The sequence below is a fragment of the Austrofundulus limnaeus genome, unplaced genomic scaffold (genome assembly GCF_001266775.1).
Source record: "Austrofundulus limnaeus strain Quisiro unplaced genomic scaffold, Austrofundulus_limnaeus-1.0 Scaffold473, whole genome shotgun sequence".
Taxonomy (NCBI): domain Eukaryota; kingdom Metazoa; phylum Chordata; class Actinopteri; order Cyprinodontiformes; family Rivulidae; genus Austrofundulus; species Austrofundulus limnaeus.
This window is the reverse complement of record NW_013952875.1, coordinates 85,440-99,374: the sequence shown is the minus strand read 5'-3', so window position 1 is coordinate 99,374 and position 13,935 is coordinate 85,440. Positions and strand designations below refer to the sequence as shown.

Here is a 13,935-nt window from a genome sequence, read left to right as displayed (position 1 = left end):
CACCTGGGACAGCAACCCTGTGGATCATGACCCCATCAGGATTGTCTTCTCTGATGGAAAAGTAGGGCTGAGAATGGAGGTATCTGGTCCGTTCTTCAATGACCCAGCAGCTCCTCCAGGGGAACCAGGACTGTCCTTCCCTGAACTCTGGAATTATGAAGGTGGGTAAGAAAATAGACCATTTCTGTCATAGCCGTGCTACTATTTGTTTGTGCTTTTTTCACATTTGCCAAATGTAATGGAGAAAATAGTTTTTAGATCATTTCAAACAAGGATGTTACTACTAGTTACACATAGTGTAAATAAAATTATTTTATATTATTCTTTATTATTTTATTATTTTCATTAAAAAGTTTACAGAATAGTTGTTAAAAAGGACGAAACAATGCACAAAACAAGTAACATGCAATGCATTGTTTATTTATTTTGTGCACCTACTTAAATTTAAAGTTTTTTTTTTTCCCAAAAAACATTATTACTAACTAAGATGGCCCTTTTATAATTCATAATGTTTTTTAACAGGCATGCTGTAGATCTACCCCCACCCAAAAATATATTAATAAAAAAATAACATATTTCCTAAACATTATATAACAAGCTAATGTTCCACTGACAAACTCTGGAAACAATCTGAAAAAAAAAAACAACAACAACAAACAAACATGTAAAACTCATTGAAGTCACCTTGCTATCTCACTGATACAGATTGCACACTTGCACATGTCTTTATGGTTCTTGCAAGTGCCTACACCCACGCACCACCTCCATAGTCCAGTTACAGTAAAGCAATTATTTCAGATCTGATTAAGTAATTAAATGTGTGTGATGCAATTTCAAGCCATTCTAAAAGCTGAAATAAAACTGCAAAGATAGTTCATAGCAGTTTGGGAGACAAGGGTTCTGACACCTGGCCACATTTATGATTACTATTATGGTAACTGCATTATCATTATTTTGGTAATACATAGCAATTAAACTTTTATAATGAGGTTGAATAATAACAATCCAGTCTAATTGACCTTAAAGAAGTTTGATGTCTGGTAAATGAGCCCCCCTCATTTGGCCTCATTAATGTTACTTAAAAGATAGGAAACCATTATAGTTTAGGTAGATAATGAGTTTGTTGCTTGGTTAGTGGGAGAGCCGGTGGTTTTCACTTATTAAAAAATTGATTTTAYATTGTTTTTATTCCAGCATAGCCTTGCTCGTTTGTTGTACTGTAACTTAAAAACAAGACGCAGTGATTTAATTATAGTCTGCTTTCTTCTGCTAAAGTTGCTGATAAGATTATTAACAGCTGTTAAGCAGTTTATTAATGTAAGAATAAATGTCTTATCTTAWTTTCCCTTCATTATCTTGTCAGTTGTGGAGTCTTTCTTCCTTGATAGCACAACTGAAAATTACCTTGAGGTGGAGCTTTGCCCGTAAGTTTCAAAGCTAAGCTGTTGCTCTTTTTATGTGCATGACCTTGTGTTAATAAACAGTTTCATCATCAGATACACTTTGTTTTCACTTTAGGCATGGACAGCACCTTATACTGCTACTTTCAGGAGTTGGCAATGCATTTCTGGTAGGCTGAAGCCACATAAGTATGTTAGGATTTATTTTTCTTTTTAAGTGTTTCTTAGTTTTCTCTCATTTTTCCCCCTTTCTCCAGCAACAACTTCCAATTATGTTTACAACCACGAACACAGGGGATACGTGGAAGGGTGAGGCTCTAATCCCATGGACATACTTCCCTCCCAACGTCAACAAGATGAACTCGTATGCTATTCATGGCTCAGGAGAGAAGCGCACGTATGAGGCTCTCTACTCCATCCCCAAAGAGGACATCGTGGAAGGCCAACAGCCTAACTTGTGAGTATGCTGGCTTATAGAAAACAGTTCAGGGTCTCGTACATCACAAACCAGGTGATCAGCTGTTCAGACAAGAACGTTTATAGGCACATTCTGAGTGTTATAACACAGCATGTCAGTATAAGAAAAATGCATTATGGAAAACAGTAAGCAGAGCTAACAAAGACTGCTTCACAACTATAATGAAAATCTGACAACAGTGACACGAAGATGCTGAAAACAAGAAAACAAGACAACAGACCATGTCTTACAACACTTAGAACAGGGTTCCCATGGGTCTTTGAAATCCTTGAAAGTTTGTGAATTTGAAAAAAAAGATTTTACGGCCCTGGAAAGTTTGTGAAAACAGCCAAAAATTACACTTGTCCTTGAAATTCCTTGAATGCTTTTTGGGGATTGAAGCTCTCTATTCACACGACTGATTTTCATCCTCTGGAAAAGGATGGCAGTGGATAACTCAGGATTACGGTAAACTGACGTTGCTTTCGATCAATAACGTGAACCATAGTCAAAGTTTTAGCCAATCAGAGCAGAGTAGGGCGGGTCGTTTTTTTCTGAGCCCAGGTGAGAACACCACAGCTCCTGTTCTCACCAAGGGTCTGGACATGTTCACATTTCCTCCTCCTAAACTGAACTGCCCAACCTCCCAGGACATAATTACATGTCTGTGTATTGTGGATATGAATGAAGGGTAAACATTTAATCCACTTTCTTTCATTGATTCTGACTCAACAACTTTTATGTTGTTCAGTTTTTTGTTGAATTTACATATTAAACCTGTTTATTGACAACAATCTGCAGTAACAGTAGGTAATTGCCGTCGCGTGTGGTTCTTGAATTTGAGGAAATTGGTACCGGAAAGTCCTTAAAAGGTCCTTGAATTTGATGTTGACCAAGGTGTGGGAACCCTGTTAGAAATACACAAAACAAGCAATTTAGTTATTTTTGATTTGAGAGTTTTCCTTATCTAAGGATGTGCACAGAATAAAAAGAAGCTTCTGAAAAGAGGGTGGGCAGACTGAGAAAAGTCTCTCCCAGCTTGTTGAAGAAAAGCTAACAAGAGATACATGTACACACCTGTAACCATACTGCCACTAAAACCAGTAATCCTGAAGTTGCTCAGACAGTGATGATACATGCAGAGTCCTTTCTGTAAATAAATAGAAAGGAAGCCGTTTTTTCAGAGAACCAGTGGATTTACCACGTAAGACACACAAGTTCCTCCCAAAAAGTTCTCTTCTTTTCCTCTGTGTCATATACTCAGATACAGTATCATTAACCAGATCAGTAGTTAACTGTGGCAGCWATTGATCTGAATAACAAAGCTATATACTGTATGTATGTATATATATTAAACAATAAACCCATAAAGTTTCTCCTGACTCCTCAGTAGTCAGCAGTTTGTACCCTTTACTGCATCATAAAATTACCTAAATGATATTGTGGAAAACATTTTGATTGTATTATGAAACGTATCGTGATAGATTTATTTTTCAAACTTTAGTTAGTTCCAGTCTAAGTATAAAACTTTTAATGTTTTCATTTTTTTGTTTTTGTAATGTCTGCAAATCATTTTATAAATGCTTATATTAAAATTATAAAGCAATAAAAATACTGCCTTACCAGTATATGTAGATGTGTTTTTTCAGGATTTTCAGTGTGTTTTTGCAATTTTCGTTTTATATAATTCTATCTTCTGTCTGTCTCTCAGCCACCGCCTCGAGTATTTCCAAAATTTCCGCCTTCAGAGCATTATGGGAGAGGACTGGGTCCAGCCAGAATCTGATCTGTGGAAGGGAAGGGCCTGAGCTTCACCTAATTTCTACTTTGCTTTTAAAATGATTATTTTTTTGCACACAGACACACCCCAGCAGCAACAGGGCAATAGTGCAAATAGTCTTTGACAGCAAACAAAGGGCAATCAATCTTTATTACTTAATGATGCAAAACGATATGACAAGAAATGCATTATCAGCTTGTCATCCCGCGTTAGACTTCACACACATCTGTGCGGGCGCGCCGACACACACACATTTGTGCAGGCGTGCGCAGACACACACATCACATAATATTGGACATCAGCTTAAATTGCCTGAGCCAAGTGTGACCTACAGCGCTTATGATGTGCTTGGTGACGAGGGATGCTCATTTTGACATTCAGCTCCTGCGTAGCCTGAATTTTTCACTTTGTTGAGATAACACGCTACAGATCCCAGTGATTCTTTGCCCTGAGTTTTAGAGAACACGCACAATGATTCTCAAATAACTAATGTGTGAAATGTGTTTCTGAAAAATTAAAAGAATAAAATTTGTTTTTGATTTTGATGTTTGTTTGTGAGCAATTGACATAAATTTGACAAAAACCTTTACTGCAAATAGATATATGATTTTATTTATTAATTTATTTTCCATTTCTCTTTCCTGACACAGCTAATTTAGCTGCTTAGTTTAGGTCAGCGTCTGGTTCGGGCTCCCTGGTTGTTGTATGATCATAAATGGAGCATGAACCAACTTTTAGAAAAATAAGAAAATATTTACTGGACAGATTTTAATGACACTCTCAGAAAGTAATATTTGAATGTACATTAAAGTAACTTGGGGAGTCATTCTAATTCAAGATAAATTGCTAGAAATAACCAAAAAAGAAAAAATAAGTAGGTCATCTGGATGGGTTCTTCTTTAGTGAAAYGTTTCRTCTCTCCTCCAAGAGACTTCTTCAGTCTGATGAGTTTCAGGTGAATTCAGCCTTATAAGCACTGCCTCCACCTGGACATACAAGTTGGTCACATGCAAAAGAGGGCCATCGACTAACAATAGGCTTGATTATCTCTATTGTTCATAGAGGGTCATGTGCCCCATCACCTGACTTATTGGTTTGGATGCTTCAGCTGTGTTTATTTGGTTATTTTGCCGAAGCATTCAAACCAGTAAGTCAGATGATGGGGCACATGACCCTCTATGAACAATAGAWCTAATCAAGCCTATTGTTAGTCGATGGCCCTGTTTTGCATGTGACTAACCTGTTTGTCCAGGTGGAGGCAGTGCTTATAAGGCTGAATTCACCTGAAACTCCTCAGACTGAAGAAGTCTCTTGGAGGAGAGATGAAACGTTATGAACCCATCCAGAGGATCTACTTATTGTTTTTTTTTATTTATTTTTTCTACCTGGATTACTGAGATGCATCAGGACTGTATGAAATAACATTGTTTTCAAATTTAACCAAAATCCGTCTTTGTCTAAAACTAGTATGAAAGCTGACAGGCATTACTTTCAAGAAATGTTAGGCTTTTAATTATATCATGAAATGACACTCAATGAAATAAACAGTAATAAAGGTTTACTTAAATGTTTAATTACCTATTTGTCACACTCCTCAGCTTCAGTATAAATATGAAAAATCCCACTTGTTTATGTTCCCCACGACAGAGCTTCTTACAAAGCGTAGTATTTTTACTATATTGTCACACAAATGGTGACTCGGGTGTGCGCTTCTCCTGACCTCTGGGAGTGTCACCGCTTTGCCCCGATCCAGCTCCCGACAGAGGGAGCGTGTTTATCCTGAGCTTCGTTCAGATCACCAAGTAGCAAACCGCTTCTCCTGAACAGAAGCCGAGGAGAAGGAGGGTGATTGATTTTCATGTTGGCTGTGTTGCCCTTCGCTGCGGCAGCCCAAAAGCCCATATTGAGCCCTATCAGTTTTAATTGGCATCCTCGCCTTTGAAATGGGAGCTGTGATTAGGCCTGGAGAGCTTGCCGCTTAAGCCCCCTCCTTATCATTGCCTGCRGTGCCTTGCCACCACACTACACAACATTCACCTACACACACRCACAAAGGAGTTGTCACGCCATATTTCACCATCATGTCTATTTCTAATAAAATGTGACCCACAATCATGTTTCTGGACATCTTTTTCACAAGAACAGGATCTTCATAAAAGCCTTTGATGAATGATGACTACCCACACCTACCTGAGAGCAGCCCGAGGATGCATGTCCCCTCTAAGATTCAAACCCAGTTCTTTCTAATTAGTGTGAAGAGATGAGAGGGGGAGAGCAGAAGAGGTAGCTGCCTCCGTTCTACCTCTAAAGCCCAGCAGACGTACAAACAGAAGAGCTGTCACATTCCCCTCAGAAAAGAGACCAGCCAGCTCTAAAACATTCAGCAACAGCTYAGGGGTGATTTTTGGTGTCAGAAACTTTCTGGTGATTACTCCAGACCTAGTTACCTTTTCTATAATATTATTATTATTTCATTTCCTACAGACGTGGGTCTCATTTTCTCAAGTTTAAAGAGTGTTTGAGGGTTTGAATGAGGATAAAGTTTTGATGAAAAATAGAGTTCGAGGTACAAAGGAGTGATCTCTGAACATGAAATGGGAGGAAAGATGAAAACAGGGAAAACATTAATGACTTTGCCTAGTTTAAGGAATTCTGTGAAAGATTCATAAAGGAGCTAATGTGACACAATCCAAAGTTGTTGCAAGCTATTGGCATGGGAACTGTCAGATTGTAAAAGTTCAAAAAGCCTTATCAYTATCCTTTACAACACAATCATGATATGGCATATGAGTCTAATATAGCAAACTTTGATCAGTATTTACAAGGGATTTGATCTTACCTAATCTTTGAAGTGCCGTTTAGATCCAAACTGCACCCTAATCCTGGAGCTGTTCTGTAACTAATGGAATAAATCTCTCATAAARTATTTCATTTTTAGTGTGTTTACCCCAGTTTTTCTGCTTTTTTGATTAAGTAGATGTGCTTATTACAAAAGTCAACTAAAGGAGAACATGGCATCCTAGTATTCTTTTTTAAATCAAGTGAATGCTTAATAACTGTCTAATTATTGTCCAAGAATTCCATCATTACTGAGAACGCTGCAGGGCTGAAGAGTGGAAAAAGATAGCCGAGAGCAGGAGAAAATAGACGTGGACCAAAAAATGCTTCAGTGGTGTGTGTGTGAGTGTGTGTGCAYTCGCTAACGCCTGACGACATAAGCACTAATTGCAGCCGAAGCCTGCTAGTGTTGMGCGCACAGGAATGGCATGGCCAGAATGTGAGATGAAGCTATAAGAGGCTGGGGAGAGGAAAAGAGAGTTGCAGAGCCAAGCGAATGCCAAGGACATTAATGAGGGCCAGACGAGTTCTTCTGCTCAAGAACACTGCAGTGAGCAGGAGGGGCMAGTCAGAGAATGAGGGGAATAGATAAGAGAGCAGCAGAGAGGGTTCATTACAGAACAATGTTAAACTAGTATTTGCAAACTTGAGCAAACATGACTTTGTGTCATGTATTCAAACATCCAGAAATTGTCAAACCATGTCCATGACAAAATAAAGATATTAAAGGCCTAGCTTTCTTTGAAAGAATGCACGTCACATGTTCATGCCAGAGTTTTACACTAAGATCATCTAATGCTGAGAAATGATGCTGTTAGGATGGTTTTGGTCAAACCTTTACAATAYGTAAAATCTCAGGCAATATTGCAATAAATTGCATTTAGGGGAGCAACAATACATGTATCTGTATCAAACCATTCAATACAGTGCTTTAGGTTCATTACACACTATGTATCAAACARTACAGATTGGTAAAATTTATTTTATTAGCTTGCCTTCTGTAGAAGTGCTGGGCTGAAGGATCAGTGGATCTGTGTTCGACTACTCCACCTAGGCTGCATTGTTGAGTGCAGATCCACTGAGAAACTTGCTGTTTCAATAACATTTAAAGAAAAAAAATCCTGTACTTTTGAGGTTAAAAAATGGTCATAATTAATTTCAATAAATTACAAGTTAAGGGCATGGACATTTCTTTTTTTTTTAATCAAAAAATATCGAACTGTGAGACTAAAGTATCGAACCAAACCAAATTGTGAATTTTCTGTATCGTTGCACCCCTAATTGCATTAGCTATTAGGGGTTGAGAATTATCTTTTGAACGACTCTCATCTACTACCACACAAAATTTTAGCTGAACATCAGAAAAAAAGTCACTAATTACTTTTACGTTGTTGCAAATTGATTAGCTGTGGTGGCCATTTTAATTTGACATGACAAAAATTAATCAGTTGCAGATGCATAGTTATTAGATATTCCTTTCTAAAAGTTTTATAAAAACATGCCCTCTGGTTTATGAGATATATTTGTAATAGAAAGAGTTCATTCTAATTTTAATGGCAACATTTTGAACACAAATCTTGTGGCGATCAGTTTGTGCTCAGAGTAGCCTACGTGCTGGAAATGACGTCAGCTATTTGAATACAATCAATTGAGTTATGGACATTTTTTGTGTTCACTATGGTTACTTTGCTGTGATTTTAAATTGAATTGACTCTAAGGTGAAATGCAGATGTGCATTCAATGACAACTTTCTGAAACTTTCATTAATGTCCATTTAATGTTTATTGAGATATTTTGCTAACAGCGAATGGGCATTATCAACAAACACATAAAAAACCCAAACATTATTGCTTCAGCKTTGCCTTTGGCAGCTGGTGATAAAAAAATAGACAAAGAAGGAATTTTACATTGTAAGCAGCTGAATATCTGGGCTTTTTGTTGATAAATCATTGCTAATAACAGAAAAGTAAAGACGAACGTTGACGCTCTCATTATTTGTCACAAGAGGCTGTGGGATTTAAAAGTTGTTTTTGTACAAACATTAGGAACAAAAGATATCAATAAGAAAGAAAAGGAAACTAAATTAAGCTTTCTTTGTTATCAGCACAGAATATAAATCACAAGTGTTTGCCTAATTGATTCCATTACATTCCCACCTGCCTGCTGACTCTCTCATCCATCCCGACATTGTTTATCTTCATTTTAGGCGAGCTGAATGTGGAAAAAAAGTTGTTATTGGATGTGAAGTCAGCTGAAATTCATCTGATTTTGCATGCACATTAATTGCCAATTAAATGTTGCGCACAATTATCAGAAAATATCTAGTTTTGTGCCATAAACAAAGAAAAAGAAACACTTCCAAAGCCGAAGTTTACTAGTTTGAGAGATCCAAGATGGTGATATTCATTTGTTTTTAATATCACACAGGGCCACATTAGGCTTGAAGGTAATTTATGTGCAGCTTGAAATTACTCGGTGTAAGTGAGCAGGTTTACCAAGTCTTAATTGGGAAATAAATCACACTGTGACCATGGCAACAAACCCTTATAAATGGTCCTGGTAAAATGAGAGCATGCTGATAGTGTCTTAGCACGTTGAGGTGTTGTTTGTGGGTGTGTGCGTGGGTGTGTCCACTCGTGCATATGTGTTTTCACCTCCTCTACGCTCATTAGCGGAGCCGCTGTTGTGTGCTGTACACGCCATTTTGTGCCATTCCATTAGCACCTGTTTTGTTCATCTGCTCTTAYAGAGGCGGCTTTGGGTTTGCAGCGTTTAAAACTATGCAAATGTTGAAATAGCAAGTAGGTAATTGCATATGGTAAACCAAAAACAATTGCTTACATTAACACTCACGACCCGCTCACTTCTATTCATTCAGTGTTTAGATTTCCTCCACATTATGTTTTTCGTCTTTGGTGCCTAGAATAGAAATGCATAGAAAGCAATGCATTTTGGTGAAGCTAAACCTATTGTTGTCCGCTTCCAAATGGTTTATTTCCTAATGAACTACAAATAATTTGAATATTCAACACTTCAAAGATTTAACAGCTCCTGCAGCTCACTCTACAACAACTCAAGTGGCCAAAACTTAGTCAGTTTGAAGCATACTGAGCTGGAATTAGGTGTGGCAGYAGATGATGATAATCTCAAATACATACTTTGATTGCTGCCGGCTAAACACACAAAGTGGCAGGCTCTATTAAATTTTTTGGGGGATTTCTTTCAGTGTTTAAATTACTGTTTTTTTCTTCKATTTTATTATTTTTAGCTACTTTTATTACACCTTTGCAAAAAATAGACCCCTCTGTTTYATAGGAGTAGTCCTCTTTTCAGTACTGTTCATAAAATGAATGAAGGCAGAAAAGCACTGGCACAGATGAATGGATAGACCGGACTAACACAATCTGGCCCACTTCAGTAGACAATTTAATATGGAGTCGCCCACACTGCAGTTACCCTGCAAGGGTGCCGCACTAAATCTCACTTTGACTCCCCAGGATGGATATAGATTTGTCACATCAAAACATTGTGTGTGCGTGTGTGTGTGTGTGTGTGTGTGTGCGTGTGTGTGTGAGTGAGTGTGAGCACATAAGTGTTTGTGCAGGCATGATGAATAAGATAGACAATCTGCAACCGGGTGAGCTGTGAGAGACAGGAATAATAATTATAGTATTTATCTTGCTTTGGTGTCATAGCTGCCTGCGCTGCATTATGAACAGATAAAATGCTGAAATGTCTTTCAATGCATTCCATCAGTTCATCACCTGCATCTCACTTATTAAAGAAAATACTGTACAGCCTGCAGGAGAGAGATGATGTGTATAATTTACGTGRCAGTCATCAAATACAGAATGTGAACTGTGGCGGTTTCCGTTCATTTTTCACACTTGTCACTTGGTGCCACTTTTCAACTACTCTTGAATCTGCTACAATCCATTGTCAGGAGTATAGCCTGTTTATCTTTTTAGGAAAGTTTTGCCTTTYCTAGTTTTGCTCTAATTTTTCGTAATGTATGTGCCATGCATATTTTCTGAAATGTAATCAAATGTGACAAGAGGGCAACTTTCACTGCATTTGGAMTTGTGAAAATAACACTCCACCTTTCTACTAGACTGAAAAACTGCTAACATCCATTGGATGTTCTAGAGCATGGGTGCCCAAACCTTTTCCTCATGAAGGCCAAAATAAAAATCTACCTGAGGGATGTGGCTGGATACAATAATATAATAAATGAAATACAAATACTGCTTCAGTAYAGTCCTTTTTTATTCTGATAAAGCTGCTCATGTCTTTTTGTTTTTAGCCTGTGCACGCTCAGGCACCAAAAGCTTATGGGACATTTTGTAAATTGATCAAATACGAGTATTTGTGGTCTTTATGTGTGCTTAAATCTAATCTAAATTTCTCTTGTAGTTACTTTGATTTCCTGTTTATTCTTAATATAATAGAAATCAAAGATAAAGTCAGCACCATGAGTGAAAGTGGCAGGCCAAATCAAATGGTTTGACAGGTCAAATTTGGCCCGCAGGCCCCACTTTGGGCACCTCTGTTCTAGAGAAAGACACTGCCACTGGAAAAGAAGAAATTGTCACCCCAGTTGTCACCCTATTTTTGTGAGTTTTGTAAAATGCTTAAACTCAAGGACATCTCCATCAAACTTAACTCTATGCTAACTCAGCGATTTAGCATTGACACACATCATTTTTGAATTTCAAAAAGGATACCTTCCAACCAGACCTGGACATTTTACCAGCAAAGACTGTTTCTAGACCCCTCAACCAGTGGTTACTGGTGCTGTACCCCTGGAGCAGGAGGTGAAAGGTAAAATGCATCTATTTCATTTCCAGATAAAAGCTACAATAAATTTTGTTCTCCTGCTGGAACCACCTTTGCCCTCACAARAAAAAAAAAAACAACAAAAAAAAACCCTCTAGATCTACCACTGCTAACATCCACTGGAATGTGTTTCAGCCATAAAGGGTATACAGTAATTAATCAGTTTGTGGCCAAACGGCTCTGCAAATAGTTCTGACTGGTATGATGACACCCAGGTGGGCACACTTAATTTTCACCAAGTGTGTTCCWCTCATTGCTGGAGGAGTGAATGCCGCCACAGACTAACTTTATGGCTAACTCTCAGTTCTGCTGTAAAAGCTTGGCTCATGCTGCTGCGCTCCAGCCAGAAAAGAAAGGAAGCTTTATCTCTTGAAGCCATCCTTTCAGGACTATAGTGGCCRACCACAGCCTGCAGGAGTCAAATGGAATGTCCTGTTGCAGCAGCAGCTGCCCGCTGRGTTGCCCCCGGCAGTAGTTAGGTTTGATAACAGTTATTTAGAATAGCCATGCTGCTTCTGCCAATGGGGTCCAGTCRGTCTTCTTGTGTTTCCAGGAACAGGTTAAAACACAATAAAAGCTTTGGATTTATATAGAAACCATAATGTGGAAAGTGTTTAACAAGATTTATAGTTACATTTGCAATAAATCAACACAAACTTTACCTGCTATGAACTCCATTATTATTATTATTATTATTATTATTATTATTATTATTATTATTATTATTATTATTATTATTATTGTTTCATCAATTCAATAAATTAAATAATAAACATTTTTACTCAGAGAAACCCTAATATTTTTTTGTTGTTGACAAGGTTTAATATTTTCTGTTAATTCAATAGCTTTGCCTATAAGAAGTGTGTCTGTGAACTCAAACCTCTTTTTCAAACTATAAAATAACTTCAGAATATTATTTTCAAGTTTCCAATCTGGGTGCAGTTATGTTGACATTCTGTTAGTTATTTCCCAGTCACATTTATTAGCACACATGTATGGATAATGGATTGATGGATGTACTTACTGCTGAAAGGCAAAGGTGGACAATTTTATTTTTACCAGYTTCTGTGTGTTTGTCTTTCTGCCTGTTAGCAAAACCAAAGACATTTTTAATGAAAAGTGCAGAAAGTAATAATTGGATGCATATCTACAACTGATTGATTTTTGGAGTCAACTTGATTCCATAYGTCTGCCACAGTCCRCCAGCCTTAAAAAACAATTCAATTCAAAAACTTTATTATTTTAAAATACAAAATAAATTATATGTACAATTAAATATGAAAAAAAAATGCAAATCACAAATAAAATTAAATGAAAGACAGCAGAGAGAAGAAATAAATTTATATTTGCCCATTTTTTKGSMMMRAWWARKTYMAAMMWTWAWWAWYYWWWAMYWAMWAAAMMAAAMMAAAAACAAGAACATCAAATCCTTCTAGAACAATTCACAAAAAAACACAAAGATGTCTTTCCCTCAGTCAGTTCTACAGATTATAATGTAAAATGTAGTGTGTAGCTGCCACTGAAAAGTAACACATTCTCAATTGCTAACAAATTGTGCAAGATCTTTGTTTACATTTTACCAYTAGCCRAGCTAARTTCAGMACAGTCTCTGTTAGCAAAATATCTCAAGAACAACRGGATGTATTTGAAGAAATCYCTCAGAAAATAATCACTGGATTAATTAAATTTTGATGCAAATGACATTGAAGATAGCCACCACAGTCAACTAATTACTAAAAACCACAAATCTAGCAGTGATTCAGTCAGTTTTAGAGATGTTGTGGTTGAGAGTCAGTCACACAGTTTCACAATATTGTATACGATTGTGCAGCATGTGAAGCTTGTGCCTGGTCATGTTCAAATCAAATGCAACATTAGGATTGTCTGCGGTTCATGTATCGTTTTAGTTTTTATAAAAACAGAGAAGGATTCTGTCACTCTTGTTGCTCAATAAACAAACAAACAAACAAACAAACAAACAAACAAACAAACAAACAAACAAACAAAAGCTTCCTATGACAAATATAAATGATCCTAATGTTAATTGCTTTTGATAATTAAGCACTTATTGGTTTACTTGGCTGAGGCCTTGAGGAATAAGTAAGATTTAGKAGCCTGAATCTAAATAACAAGTGCTGCATTATTCCCCCCAGCAGCAGCTTATTAGCCAAGATAAGGGACAAATCAATGGTTGGAAAGTCACCGGATGATCAGTGCTCAGCCATTTATCTCTTCTGACTCAATTAATTGCACCTCTATCATTAAGCAGATCGATCAACTTAAAAGGGAGCTTTTGTAGGTGACAACTTTACCAAGATGCCCCAATTAGCACTTGAAAACCTTGAGTGCCTTTTGTGTGAGGGATTCTCAGCATTGAGATATTTTTTTCTAAACAAAAATTAGACCAAAGTGCTAAAATATTATAGCAATAGAAGAAAAAAGCGATGATAATGTTTGATGTTTTGGAATCCAAGTCATCATGGATAGGTCAAGGCCCTATTTTACAGTTCAGAAGAAATCATTTATGATTTTCTCATTTTTGTTTTCACAAAACTCTGAGCGCTAAGGACACTGGCCAGTCACTGGTCTTTTTAGATTGAGGGTAATTTGAATGGTGATTTTAT

General features: G+C 37.1%; 1 protein-coding gene and 1 long non-coding RNA gene across 2 annotated transcripts in view; one reads left to right on the top strand and one right to left on the bottom strand.

The window, feature by feature from the left end:
• cunh4orf33 (chromosome unknown C4orf33 homolog) lies at window positions 1-4,182 on the top strand (the record flags this gene model as incomplete). The annotated part of the gene is given in 5 exon segments (XM_014025400.1): window positions 1-161; window positions 1,364-1,424; window positions 1,519-1,570; window positions 1,658-1,857; window positions 3,569-4,182. Coding segments are annotated over 5 exon segments (571 nt in total), but the record flags the coding sequence as incomplete, so codon positions are not given.
• LOC106529880 (uncharacterized) overlaps window positions 2,736-13,935 on the bottom strand; it is an 18,930-nt gene continuing 7,730 nt past the window's right edge. Inside the window, exon 3 of the long non-coding RNA XR_001311708.1 lies at window positions 2,736-3,007. This is a non-coding gene — a long non-coding RNA (uncharacterized LOC106529880). The remainder of the gene's footprint in view (window positions 3,008-13,935) is intronic.